General features: G+C 43.4%; 1 protein-coding gene across 3 annotated transcripts in view; it reads left to right on the top strand.

Moving 5' to 3' along the window:
* The first annotated feature begins 546 nt into the window (after positions 1-546).
* TSEN2 (tRNA splicing endonuclease subunit 2) overlaps positions 547-14,786 on the top strand; it is a 28,133-nt gene continuing 13,893 nt past the window's right edge. The window contains exons 1-5 of one of the 3 annotated variants that reach the window (XM_088472712.1): positions 547-637; positions 6,242-6,440; positions 7,400-7,481; positions 9,745-9,781; positions 11,714-12,200. In XM_088472712.1, coding sequence (XP_088328838.1) covers positions 6,255-6,440; positions 7,400-7,481; positions 9,745-9,781; positions 11,714-12,200 — 792 coding nt within the window. In that variant the 5' untranslated portion in view covers positions 547-637; positions 6,242-6,254. The other 2 variants (XM_088472714.1, XM_088472713.1) reach the window with 2 other exon arrangements.

Genomic DNA, 14,786 nt, shown 5'->3' with positions numbered 1-14,786 from the left:
TAACGGCCAACCCGCCCCTGGGTGACTGCAATCATAAAGTCCAGGAGCAAAGCATTTTGTACCTGATGGAAGGGGTCACGTTGGAGGGTCTGTGATATCTAATAATGTATTTTTCACAGCACTTAATAATAAAAAATGTATCTATTGTATTCGGTGTAGGATTGCTTTACCTTTACTTTGTAAGGTAATATTTAAACATTATTTTTCAATAACTGTTACCTATATAATCTATACAGAATAAAAAGTTGCAAGTCTGCCTTCATTACCGGTTGCAAGTGCTGATATAACACACAGATCTTCTAAATTCTAATGATTTACTCATTTAATACCCTAGCCAATCAGTACAGTAGTTACAGTGTTACCCAGCTCTGGATCCCCCGCTATAATTAAAATGTACATGAAGTAAATAATAAAGGAAAGTAACAAAAACAAACAAACACCGGTAGTGACCATATGCTGTAATGACTGCGCGGTGTATTCCGCTGTAGTACGGTATATACGGCACTAGCTGCGTTTCTTTTGCTATATGTACAATAAAGTCACATGACCACTGAGAGGGCGGGGTTTCAGTGACTGCACGTGGTCCTGAGCTTCCTGACTCGTCCTGAGTGACTGACATCGCTGCTTACACAGATCGGTGAGTGCCGGCATCGCTGCATGGCTGGTCACCACACTGTCCCGACTATAGCGACATTTATAACCCCAGCCCCTGTCTCACACCATTATTATACGTAAATCCGCTCTCATAGGTCTGTATTACATACACTCCTCTGTATACCTCACTATTACACAGCACACCTCACTATTACATCACATAACTCACTATTATACCATATACCTCACGATTACACCACATAACTCACTATTATACCATATACCTCACTATTACACCACAGTCCTCACCATTACACCACATAACTCACTATTACACATAACACCTCACTATTGCACCACACTCATACATCTGTATTACACCGTACACCTCGCTCATACGTCTGTGTTACACGGCACACCTCGCTCATACGTCTGTATACACATATCTATTACACCTCACTCATATGTGTCTGTATTACACCTCACTTATGTGTCTGTATTACACCTCCCCCATACTTGTATATCTAATTTCTAAAAGTCTCCACATATGCACTCAAACATCTGAATTGCTTAAGTATTAGCCTAGTAACTAATATAAGGCATTAGGCTCTGCCCTGTAATAGCAGAAGTTATAGTGTATAAGCTCCTACAAAGCTCTACGGTAGTTCCTCTGAGAAGCAGATCAGGGAAGACCCTTCCAACAACTCCTGCTCTTACTGACTACTTTGTTAGTTTCTTGTCTCTTGGTAAAAAGTCTGGAGAACATGTCTGCTTCCCATGTTGCCACATCTCCGTGGGATACATTACCCCAACATAATACCCTATTCAGTAACATAAGCTAACTAATATCCCTTTCACACAGAAAAGCAAATTACCGGGTAAAACTACAGTGTAAGAGTGGGTTATGTTTGTAAATGTGATTGGGACTAAATTGATGGGGCAATGACATCTAATCGGAGATCCACCCTGCTTGTCTAGCCAAGGCCCATCCCTTTGTGAATGTTCTGGCAGTTACAACTAGGCTGAAGTTAGATTCTTATTCCTGCTCCCGCTTCTTATCCACTTCTTATGCCTGCTCCCGCTTCATATCCACTTCTTATGCCTGCTCCCGCTTCATGTTCGCTTCTTATTCATGCTCCCGCTTCATATCCACTTCTTATTCGTGCTCCTGCTTCATATCCACTTCTTATGCCTGCTCCCGCTTCTTATCCACTTTCTATTCCTGCTTCTTATCCACTTCTTATGCCTGTTCCCGCTTCTTATCCACTTATGCCTGCTCCCGCTTCTTATCCACTTCTTATGCCTGCTTCTTATCCACTTCTTATGCCTGCTTCTTATCCACTTTCTATTCCTGCTTCTTATCCACTTATGTCTATTCCTGCTTCTTATCCACTTCTTATGCCTGCTCCCGCTTCTTATCCACTTCTTATGCCTGCTCCCGCTTCTTATCCACTTCTTATGCCTGCTTCTTATCCACTTCTTGTTCCTGCTCCCGCTTCTTATCCGCTTCTTGTTCCTGCTCCCGCTTCTTATCCGCTTCTTGTTCCTGCTCCCGCTTCTTATCCGCTTCTTGTTCCTGCTCCCGCTTCTTATCCGCTTCTTGTTCCTGCTCCCGCTTCTTATCCGCTTCTTGTTCCTGCTCCCGCTTCTTATCCGCTTCTTGTTCCTGCTCCCGCTTCTTATCCGCTTCTTGTTCCTGCTCCCGCTTCTTATCCGCTTCTTGTTCCTGCTCCCGATTCTTATCCGCTTCTTGTTCCTGCTCCCGCTTCTTATCCGCTTCTTGTTCCTGCTCCCGCTTCTTATCCTCTTCTTGTTCCTGCTCCCGCTTCTTATCCTCTTCTTGTTCCTGCTCCCGCTTCTTATCCGCTTCTTGTTCCTGCTCCCGCTTCTTATCCGCTTCTTGTTCCTGCTCCCGCTTCTTATCCGCTTCTTGTTCCTGCTCCCGCTTCTTATCCGCTTCTTGTTCCTGCTCCCGCTTCTTATCCGCTTCTTGTTCCTGCTCCCGCTTCTTATCCTCTTCTTGTTCCTGCTCCCGCTTCTTATCCTCTTCTTATGCCTGCTTCTTATCCACTTCTTATGCCTGCTTCTTATCCACTTTCTATTCCTGCTTCTTATCCACTTCTTATGTCTATTCCTGCTTCTTATCCACTTCTTATGCCTGCTCCCGCTTCTTATCCACTTCTTATGCCTGCTCCCGCTTCTTATCCACTTCTTATGCCTGCTTCTTATCCACTTCTTGTTCCTGCTCCCGCTTCTTATCCACTTCTTGTTCCTGCTCCCGCTTCTTATCCGCTTCTTGTTCCTGCTCCCGCTTCTTATCCACTTCTTGTTCCTGCTCCCGCTTCTTATCCGCTTCTTGTTCCTGCTCCCGCTTCTTATCCGCTTCTTGTTCCTGCTCCCGCTTCTTATCCTCTTCTTGTTCCTGCTCCCGCTTCTTATCCGCTTCTTGTTCCTGCTCCCGCTTCTTATCCGCTTCTTGTTCCTGCTCCCGCTTCTTATCCGCTTCTTGTTCCTGCTCCCGCTTCTTATCCGCTTCTTGTTCCTGCTCCCGCTTCTTATCCGCTTCTTGTTCCTGCTCCCGCTTCTTATCCGCTTCTTGTTCCTGCTCCCGCTTCTTATCCGCTTCTTGTTCCTGCTCCCGATTCTTATCCGCTTCTTGTTCCTGCTCCCGCTTCTTATCCGCTTCTTGTTCCTGCTCCCGCTTCTTATCCTCTTCTTGTTCCTGCTCCCGCTTCTTATCCGCTTCTTGTTCCTGCTCCCGCTTCTTATCCGCTTCTTGTTCCTGCTCCCGCTTCTTATCCGCTTCTTGTTCCTGCTCCCGCTTCTTATCCGCTTCTTGTTCCTGCTCCCGCTTCTTATCCGCTTCTTGTTCCTGCTCCCGCTTCTTATCCTCTTCTTGTTCCTGCTCCCGCTTCTTATCCTCTTCTTATGCCTGCTTCTTATCCACTTCTTATGCCTGCTTCTTATCCACTTTCTATTCCTGCTTCTTATCCACTTCTTATGTCTATTCCTGCTTCTTATCCACTTCTTATGCCTGCTCCCGCTTCTTATCCACTTCTTATGCCTGCTCCCGCTTCTTATCCACTTCTTATGCCTGCTTCTTATCCACTTCTTGTTCCTGCTCCCGCTTCTTATCCACTTCTTGTTCCTGCTCCCGCTTCTTATCCGCTTCTTGTTCCTGCTCCCGCTTCTTATCCACTTCTTGTTCCTGCTCCCGCTTCTTATCCGCTTCTTGTTCCTGCTCCCGCTTCTTATCCGCTTCTTGTTCCTGCTCCCGCTTCTTATCCGCTTCTTGTTCCTGCTCCCGCTTCTTATCCGCTTCTTGTTCCTGCTCCCGCTTCTTATCCGCTTCTTGTTCCTGCTCCCGCTTCTTATCCGCTTCTTGTTCCTGCTCCCGCTTCTTATCCTCTTCTTGTTCCTGCTCCCGCTTCTTATCCTCTTCTTGTTCCTGCTCCCGCTTCTTATCCGCTTCTTGTTCCTGCTCCCGCTTCTTATCCTCTTCTTGTTCCTGCTCCCGCTTCTTATCCTCTTCTTGTTCCTGCTCCCGCTTCTTATCCTCTTCTGATTCCTGCTCCAGTTTCTTATTTAGAACATTTTATAGTAAAACAATTGAATCAGAAAGTTAACGTATCAGTGTGTCCCTTATGCAAATTTAAATGATTTGTTTGCCTGGCCTAACAAGGTTTTTGGCATGAAATAGTGTGGCAGATTGGGCACAGGTACTAATTTTATTGACTTGAATTAGAAGCTGTAGTTCTGCAATGGTTAAGTAGCCTTGGGTAACAAATTTGACACTTGGAACACACACAGGGAGGTCACTTACATATGACCCACCTGCAATTTGCCTTGCCAAACAAGGTTTTTGTCATGAAATAGGGAGGCAAAGTGGTCCTACCTGCAGTGGGGCACCGATTCTGCTCATCTCCAGCTGTTGCCACACTGCAGCTGGGAGAACTGCTGCTGGCAACCGAGGCTGGAGACCAGCAAAATCATCCCTGAACAGAGCTGGGTTGGAGCCAGGGCCGGCAAATTAAATCTTGGGGCCTGGCACATTCATCACATGATCTGGCAGACGTTTGCTTACAATATAGGGCTGGATTCAATTAGCTGCGAAAAGCCGTGATCGGTGAAAAGCGCAATGTTTTGAGGCAAAGTTTCTTGCCTGCTTACTTCTTATTCAATTGTAAAACAGGCGAAAACGTATATTGAATAATACAGCAAATAGCGGAACTGGCGAAAAAGGTCTGTTTTTTGGGGGGAAATCACTGCACCCCCAATAAAGCCTAACTCACCCGGGGAATCAATATAGGAGTGTATTAATACCCCTAATAAAAGTAATTAGGGTACTTAAATTGAGTCAAAAGGCTTTTATATGCATATTTCCATAATTGTGGAAAAATGCTGGAAAGCATTTTTTTTGGGGGGGGGGATAATTACTGTAGTTAAATCGGGGGTACAGTAAAATGGGTAATAGTATATTTTGGTGTCTATAAAGTGCAGATTTAAATAAATTTAAAAATACACCTGCTGCAGCCTCTTGCAATCCTAAAAACACCTGTCCCATCCATACAGCCCCCCAAATACCTGTCCTAGTGTTTTCGACCCATTTTCCAACACTTTTTTTACATTTTCACCCCAAAAATGACGTCTCTTTTTGGGGTGAATTAAGTTTTTTTGCTTAATTCGTTATTAGGAGGGTATCCAAAGGGTTCTGAACCAAGTCCCAATATTTGTACCCCAAAAATATGGGTTTTGCACTTCTTTTCTCCTGCCTTTTGGTGGTGAAACATTTTCGCCTGTTTTTGCCGGGATGTAGTTACTAGACCGGCGCACGCAATGCCGCCAGTCTAAATACCGACACTCCTTGCCCGACACGGGACTTAACATAGGCGTCAAAATGACAACGCCTATATTAATCCCGATGCCTGAAGACCGACCCCCGCCATCCCGATCGTCGTCTAACGGGTAAGTAGAACACTTAGCTCGAGGATGGAGGGGCTATGTTTAGGGACCCCCGGGGGGACTTAGGGTTAGGCACTCACCCGGGAAAGGTTAGGCGCCACTAGGGAGTGGTTAGGGTTAGGCACCCCCCCAGGAGGGTTAGGTTTAGGGTGCGGGGAGGGGTTAGGGTTAGGCACCCCTGTGGGGGAGAATAGGGATAGGCACTAGGGGGGGGGGGGTTAGGCACCCCTAAAGGAGGGTTAGGATACTTACCACCGCCTGTCGGGATCTACCACCTTCGGGTTTTAACTGTCGGGCTGCTGGTATTTCAATCCCATTCCGCTTTTGCCTATGGACTTTTCGCGAAAACGCCCTGGAATTGAATAGGGTGATACTTGGGAATCAGGCGAAAACCGCGCATTGGCAAAAACTTTTCGCCGATCGCGGCTTTTTCGCCTCTAATTCAATACGGGCCATAATCTTACAACAGAGGTAGTTTTTTTTTTTATTTTCAATGTCCATCTCTAGCAGCCACAGCTTCCCCCCTGTGACTCTGCAGAAGCCACAGATTATGAAGTGATTGATATCCAACCAGTAACATTTTGTAGTCCCTGATCTTCTCTTTATGGTCCTGGAAAAAAAATCCCACTGTATATTTTATAATGTATAAACCTAATTATTATTCGTTAATTTTTTCTCATATCAGCAGTAAGAAGACCATGTCACAGGCCACGTTCCATGCCCCGAGGAGAAAAAGAAAGGTCTACGAGACCTACGAATCGCCCTTTCCCATCCCTTTGTCTCATGATTGTCACATGAAGGATTTCAGGATCTGCCAGGCCGAGATTATTAATAATTATGTCATTGTGAGGCGTCTGGAGGAGATAGAGCTTCTCTATGGAAAGGTGATACACTTATGGCTCCTACACACTACATGATATTGCTAAAGGTTTGGCCTATTCCGATGCATCGGAATGACAAATCGCCAATATCGTGCAATACATTGTGTAGCATGCGCTCCCGTGGGGTCGTCAGCCTGATCTTTTGTACATGCAGGTAGATCATGCGATGCAGCTGACGATCCCATGCAGCGCTGTGTGGCTGGGGCCAGCATATTGGGTGATCAGGCACCGGATTGCGCTGTGTGTACGGACCGCTCGATATGTCAGCCCTGGGATTGTAGGTCACATAGCTGGGTACACAATCGATTAGTCTGTACCCAGCTTCAATATGTACGTATGTTCCAACAGAGACATCAGCTGCTTACAGTACAATGAGTTCCACAGTTGTTTTTTTCCTGTCCTTATAAAGCTGGTCATAAAATAAAAGTACATTGTTTGGAAATGGTAGAATTACTAGAAAGTGAAGCTGTATTACTCAATTCGTTTCCTCTAGTACCAGAATTTTGGTAGTTGTTACAACCAATCCGCAAACAGCTTTTGTCTGTCGAGTTAGTAAATTAAAGCAAGTATCTGGTTGCATTTAGTTCAAATGTAGCATTTTAGTAAATTATTCCTATTATTTAAAGAAACATGCAGCAATTACTTGATATATTGTATCCAGCAATTATTTTCTGTCTTATTCTTTTATGCAACTTAGACCAGTTATGAGGCGCATGACTGTCAAAAAAGACCACCACCCAAAGTGAAGGTACTCCCTTAAGCTGTCCCTCCAGATAGAGGTCTGTTGGCCCCCCTCCCCAATCGGTGTTGTCTTTTGAGCACCATGGGCAATGAAGAGTTGAAGCCACCTGATAAAAATCAGACAATTGCCATTTGGTAGTGCGCTGTGACAGTGGCACCAGATTGGATAAATAGGTGAAAGCCTCAGAGTTTGATCTTTCTTCCATTGTCTCTGTCTTTAGGGGTATTTTGGGAAAGGAATTTTGTCGAGAAGCAGACCTGAGTACAACTTTACACAGAATGAACTGAGGGTCAGGTGGAAAGGTAGGGTGGCTCTGTTCATGATTATTAGCGAATGTAATCAGCAATATGATAATGCATTAGTTTGGCATTAGTGCACCTAGAAGGTCTGTATGTGCACAGCATCTATTCACAGTGAGGGGAAAGCTTGGGGGAAGCCCAGCACCTCTGTAAGTGCTGGGCATGCCCCCAAAAGTGACAAATTGGGGACGTTTTACTTAGACATGCCCACTTCCCTGGTAGGCCATGCCTCCTTTTTAGGGAGCTTGCAGTAAATCCCTGCCCCGCATCTCAGCATCCTGCCCCGCCTCTGGTCTGGTGGGATCACTAGAACTGTGATTACTCAGGTGATATTGCTGGTTTTCGAATTGCTGGAGTTTACCTATCTAATCATTGCTACTAAGTAACAGTTAACATCTTGGCTGCTCGGATATACTAAACTGCAAACAATGTGTGGCATCTTCCAATACGTTTCCTCCGTATTCAATTACAAAGACTTTTCGCCAGTGCGGAAACTCAATGCATTGGAATCGGCGAAAAAGAGTTGCCTCTGAATATCAGTCGAAAAAAAGTGCAGAATTGGGGTTTTGGGGTGCAAAGCTGCGGGAACCCCCCTGCACCCTTGGGACAGTCCCCCAAAGGTAAACTTTGTCAAAAAAAGTAAAAATCAAAAAACAAAACAGTAGATCACCCCACAAAAGTATTGATTTTGGGGGCGAAAAAGACCAAAGTTGGGGGACAAACTTCAACTAGCGAAATAAACTCCACGGGGGTCCTCAGTTTGCAGGTGCTTGTGGCAGGTGGATTTTTTTACGATTTTTAGAACTTCACTTTAGCAACTTAAAATATGCTAGCAGCCATTGTCAGGTACCCCATATTTGCTGGGACTACTTATTTTCACCAAAAAAACCCTGCTAAATGCTATTGTTCACCACTTGTGCAAAGATGCTAAATGCAGCTATTGAGAGCATTTAAGTACCCCAAATACCTTCAGCAGGCCTATTCGGGGGGGATCTATGGTGATCCCCAATGTGCTTTGTTTGGGGGGTGTCAGGCTGATTTCCCCAAATCTGACAGCACTTTTCACATGTTAGAGTTTTGCCGGGTCCCGTTTTCGACGATTTCTAATTGAATACGGGGAAAAGCGGGCACACACTTGATACTTTTTTGCATTCAAAACCAGCGATGTCAGTGAAAAGTCCTGTATGCGAAAAGTATGGGACTATTTGCCTGGAATTGAATATGGCCCTAACGCGTTACATCCTGCCCTGAGTAGTTTGCGTTACATCCTGCCCTGAGTAGTTTGCGTTATATCCTGCCTAGAGCAGATTGTGTTATATCCTGCCTAGAGCAGTTTGCGTTACATCCTGCCCTGAGTAGTTTGCGTTATATCCTGCCTAGAGCAGTTTGTGTTATATCTCCTGCCTAGAGCAGTTTGTGTTATATCCTGCCTAGAGCAGTTTGCGTTATATCTCCTGCCTAGAGCAGTTTGTGTTATATATCCTGCCTAGAGCAGTTTGTGTTATATATCCTGCCTAGAGCAGTTTGTGTTATAAACAAACTGCTCTAAGCAGGATATAATAAGTTGTCATGGCTGTAACCTGGCTTGGTTGAAGCCAACACATTTTAAATCCTCCACTAACCATTTACTAACAACTCTGTAGTTTTGTGAATGAGATTTATACAGCACATGTTGAAATAATATTGTATATTACATAATGTACATGTTATCATTTTATGTGTCATATTATGCTGCTTACTGGTTGTTTGATTTTTAAATTGTGTATATTATTTTATGAATAAATAATGATACTTTCTGACAGACAGCGCTTCCCTTTTTGGATTTTGCACTTCTGCCTGAACCTGTTCTCTGGATAGCGGAGGTACAGCAGCGACATATGGATGCTGCATACTCTGTACTTGTGTTCAATAATGTGAACACAATAAGGTTAATGGATAGTTCTCCATTAACCCTTCCCCCACCAGTTGCAGGTGTAAGCACTTGTGTTTTCTTAAGAGCAGTTGGTAACCAGCAGCTTTAATATATTTTTAATTGTTTAATTTACAAATAATGAAGCTATTCTCTTTAGAATGCGCAGTTCTTTCTAAATGTTTTTCATTTCTGACCATAAATATTTGCAGCGGTACTTTGTCAGGAGTTCTCCTCCAAAATCTCCATACAACTTTTTTTCCCCACAAATGATGTCCCCCATTACCACAGTGGATGTTATGGTGGGAGATATTAAAGGACTGAAAAAAAAATAAGAGTTTTTTTTTTTTTTTGCAGCTTCTAAAATCAAATTACCAATAATTTCATCCAAAAAGTGAGTATTTTGTCAGTTATACGAATTATTTATACTACTAAGAAATATTGAGGGACAAACACTCTTTTAAAAAAAAATGTGCTCTGTTTGTATGTAAATAGTTTTTTTATTAGGAGATATAGAATATATATATATATATATATATATATATATATATATTATTTTTTTATAGATCTTGATCTCTCTCTGGTGACTGCATGTTACAGTCGTTGTTTTAGAACAATTATACAGAAACAAAAAGTGTTATTTATACAATGTACTAATTTTCCTTGTATTCATGTCTATTAAAATCTTTAAGGACTGAGATTACTGACACATACTGAGATTTCTGACTGCAGATAATTGGTCCCTGTGACTAACAATATATCATCTGAACCTAGACTGTGTATTGTATTTCTAAATACCTACTGCACTCATTTATCTCTCTGTCTATCCTTATGTACTCAATAATGGTAATGTTCATATTACTTTAACAATGTGTTCTGTAAATGCAATGAATAATTAAATGGCTGACATTCACATAAAACCTAATTTATGATTATCATCTCATAATTCCAACTGTGTTGGCTTTGCCACATTCATAGATCAGATCCATCTAGATCAGGGGTGGGGAACCTTTTTTTCTGCCGAGGGCCATTTTGATATATATAACATTATTCGCAGGCCCAATGCTGGTCATGCTCCCTCCGTGTGACGTCACACGGGGACGGGGCCACAATCGCCGGTGATTACAGCAATGCCCGGAGCATCCTGAGGATGCTCCGGGGAGCTGTAAGGGCAGCGATCTGACTGTCTGAAGCGTCCTAAGGACATCCAGGCAGCACTGCTGCATAGATGCTGGGTGCCATTCTAGGCACCCTGCTTGCCAGATGAGACTAGCATAACAATGCTCAGAGGGCCAGACCTAATGGTTCTGTGGGCCTTATACGGCCTCCTGGCCTGAGGTTTCCCATCCCTGATCTAGATGAAAATCTTTTTCAGTCTTTGATTATGTGCTGACAACAGAAATGAATGGCACTCATCTACAGTCAGCAGCCACAGACACTCGTAGGCAGTGCTGCTTTTGTGATGGTACTTATGGGTACGTTTTTTGTCTAGTTTTTAATTCTCATAACTAGTTCCAGAAACAGGAAGAAATTAGTGAAATAATTTCAGAAATGAATGAAATAAAATACGTATCTGCACACTAGACGATGTGTGTACCCAGCGATGGCACAATATATCGGGTGTACACACTGCACGATCTGATGTACAACTGCCCAATATAGCATTCAACATCCAGAGGCATAGTGTCAGCCGCCGGATCTTTTGATCTGCTGTGCATGCACAGCAGATCAGTAGATGCAACCTAAGACACTCGAGAACACGCAATAGAGCGCATACACTGATTGATGTGGCCGATATATCATTCCGATCCACGTCTGAACAATATATCGTCCGATATATCGTTTAGTGTGCACGCATCTTTTATAAAGAGTGCAGAAGCTACTATAAATCTTGTACCAACCTGTGAGTTCTGGCACCTTTTCACATAGAAATGCACTGCTAGTAGGGCTCTGGCACATTTATGATTAGGGGAGAGGTTCCCAAACAGACCAGGTTTTAGAGAGATCCATGATTGAACACAGGTGGTTAAATCAAATTGACTGAGACACTAATTAAGTCACCTGTGTTCAAGCATGGATATCCTTAAAAACTGGACTGTTAGGGTACCTTGAGGACTGCGTTTGGGAACGTCTGGATTAGGGTACAGATTGTACTCCTTGCAAGGTAGGGACACAACATTGTGTAATCACAGGGAGGAAGGTGCTAATGTTAAGTATAGACCATTTTATTTTCTTTGTTTCTCATCAGTTCTATATTTTGTCGTATAAATTATCTATCTGTTTTGTCATAAATGCACTAATCTGGAAATTGCTAACATATTTTCAGGTATCAGCAGCATGTAGAGTGGGCCAAAGGTCTTTTAGAGGCACAGGGACTAGACACAAGTTCGATTAGCAAACTACTTGGAGATTATACCAATCCTATTAATCTACCAGAGGATAAAAATGAGACCGCAGATTCAGGAGACCACAAACCTGACCTAGAACCTGCGTCAGCAGATGCATTGTTCCCTGCAGGTGAAGAAAATAGGATTTTAGAAAGAGATTCTGTTTATGACCCTTTGGCAAAATATAACTCTGAGAAGATGGAAATCCAGGACACGTGCATAGAACCAGACAGAGGAGTTCTGGAAAAGATGTACTGTCACAGACATGATGATTTTATCATACATTGTGGCTGTAAGGCAGAAAGACAGACTGGTAAAACAGAAGCCGCAGTAACAAGTGTGTATGACGGAGGTGAACGTGAATACGTCTTGGTAGAAGAGCTGGACTCTGGACCGGAAGTTGAAGACCTTGAGGAAGAGCGAGGTGTACGATAGTTTTTATCAATGAACATAAGAGCTAATACTCTGGCTATCACCTTTCTGTGACATCTCCCTGACACCTAAACACAGTGAAGCACCCAGTGATAATGAGAATGCAGCCTGTACTTCACTAGTTCATACATCTTTATTTAGGAATGTTAAAACATCCCTTTTTTTGGATCCGATTCCATGGCTGAGGGTATAGATGTGTAAAATAATCCAGTGCAATTATATTAAATACAAGAGTAAATCTGTTGTGTACTGTAGAGACAGGCGTAGAGGGGACAATGCAGAGTTGAATGCAATTTGCAACTTCCCTCATGCGTAAAAAATAAAAATTTTTAGTTCCTAATTTTAAGCAGTGTGGGCAACAAAACGCGCCTCCTTACTCCAACAGACTACAGGTGCGGATGCGCCATCAATACGTCGGGAGGTGTGGCTTCACAGTGACTGTAAAATATGCTTTCAAATCACTATGCAATGCATTGCAGTACATGGATAGACAGTGTAGTTCATAGGCAGTAAAGTAAGGGAGCATGGAAAAGACAAATGCCAGCTTTTTTTTTTTTTTTTGTTTAAGTACACGATAATCTATTATTAACCGTCCCCTTTAAAAACTGACTAGGAAACATATTTTATCACTGCAAACCAATTGCTAATTTCACTGCTATCCTGCAAATAGCTTGCGGTGGCATTATTATGAGTATATTAGCAATTAGCATAATTGGAAGGGATTTAGATGCCTTCAGCCAGTCAGATGCGATCGCTGGTAATCATCCTCATCAGTTTGCAGCTTGCACCATGAGTTAGGTACACGTAAGTGATCCACCTCTAATCAGACACATATGCATCTCTTTGGTATGTAGCATAGGTTACATTTGTCATGCCTTTCCTCATTCACTAATATCTATGTACAATGTATAACCTGGCAGGAAAGTTACAGAGCACTCCATTGGGAAGACTGTCTGATTACACTAAACAAAACCTCAAAATTGCTCTAAGCTTAACTGTGTTTAGGACAGGGAAATGTATATACTTGGCATATGTTTATGTTCCAAATCTGTTTGAGCTGTGACCAGATGCAGGGACTTGTTCCTACCACACCTGTTCTGTCATGTTTGTGCACCTGGCCATCATTTTCCCAATGATGTCCCTTAATATTTATACTAGACAAATATAGTTGTAAAACAAATTATTGGTTGGGTTCCCTTTATACCCCTTTCACATCGCAAACCCGGGTCGGACCTGGGTTTTGAACCCGGGTCAGGGCCTTTCACATCGCCATAATAACCGGGGTTATTGCAGATTTGGTGCCTTTTAACTCAACCCGGGTTGCCCATGTTAAAACAGTGTGATGTAATTTTTAAAGGATTTTATTGGCTCACAATTATGATGACGTTTTCAGTAAAGAAAAAGGGGAATGCTTGCAGTGCAGCAATCATGGCCGACAGAGCACGTCACAGATGCATAGTGTGCAAAGGGCCTGATTCAGAGACGGACGCTCTGAACGAGCGCTCGCTCTGAATCTGGGCAATTTTTTTTTTTTTGTTCGGCCTACTGGCCACTCTCATAGCTGTGGGTGACCACCCACAGCTATTGCGAGCAGCCAGGTTGATGGTTGCGATGGTCAAGACCATCGCGACCATTGGGCTTGCGACGAGATCCCTGCGGTAGGGTCTTGTTGGCCGCAAGCCCCAGTGAGCTTCCGGCTCTAAATAAGCTCACCACTGACATCACTAGTGATGTCAGTGGGGCCGCCCCCAAACGGCAGGCGTTCCTTTGGGAACGCCTCTGTTTGGCCAGCCATCCCCCCTGCCTGCCTACCAAACGGGGCGAGCTGTCAATCACCATCATCAGCTCGCCCCCTTTGGTGCGAGACCAGGAGCGATGGAGCGCCCGCCGCTAGCCGGGTCTCGCGTATGCGCACGACGGAGCGCTCAGCGCTTGCGACCGGGTCTGAATCAGGCCCAAAGTGTGCAGTGCAGGACAGTAATGTAAATACAGAGACATGTGCTCTGTGTGCAGGCTGGTCAGCTGACTGGAAAAAGCCAATCAGCACTATTTTCTCAGACCCGGGTCGAATATCCTGAGTCTGTACCATTTAAGAGCCAAATAACCCGGGTCCGAACCGTGTTTAACCCTTCTTTTAACCCGGGTTGAAATACTGAGTCGGTAGACCCGGCTTATTAATTTTGGTGCATTTTAAAATCATGTCGACCCGGAAATAACCCGGGTTATTTTGGCGATGTGAAAGGGGTATTAGTGTGCTACTGTTTATACAATCTTTCTAGCTTCAGAGACCACCAGTCTATTTACATTACACATAAAGAATAGTAAAGGTAAATTATGATTCATACAATCCAATATATCTGAAAAATAGCGCTGAGTGTGTTTGTTTATATTTTCAGGAAAAGGACCACAATAAAATACATACAAATATTATAAGTCTCCCTTATTTATCCTTATTGTCTGCCTCTACTTCTTTTTACAAGAAAAATACCATTTAAAAATAGGTCACTAAAATTTGATTACAGCGTCTTTCACGCACTTACTTCACATAGATATTGCCTGCGTTTTGTACATATACAGGTT

The sequence above is a fragment of the Taudactylus pleione genome, unplaced genomic scaffold, assembly GCF_031769625.1.
Source record: "Taudactylus pleione unplaced genomic scaffold, aTauple2 ptg000128l, whole genome shotgun sequence".
Classification (NCBI taxonomy): domain Eukaryota; kingdom Metazoa; phylum Chordata; class Amphibia; order Anura; family Myobatrachidae; genus Taudactylus; species Taudactylus pleione.
Note: the sequence above shows the minus strand (reverse complement) of the source record. Positions and strands in the feature narration are given on the sequence as shown.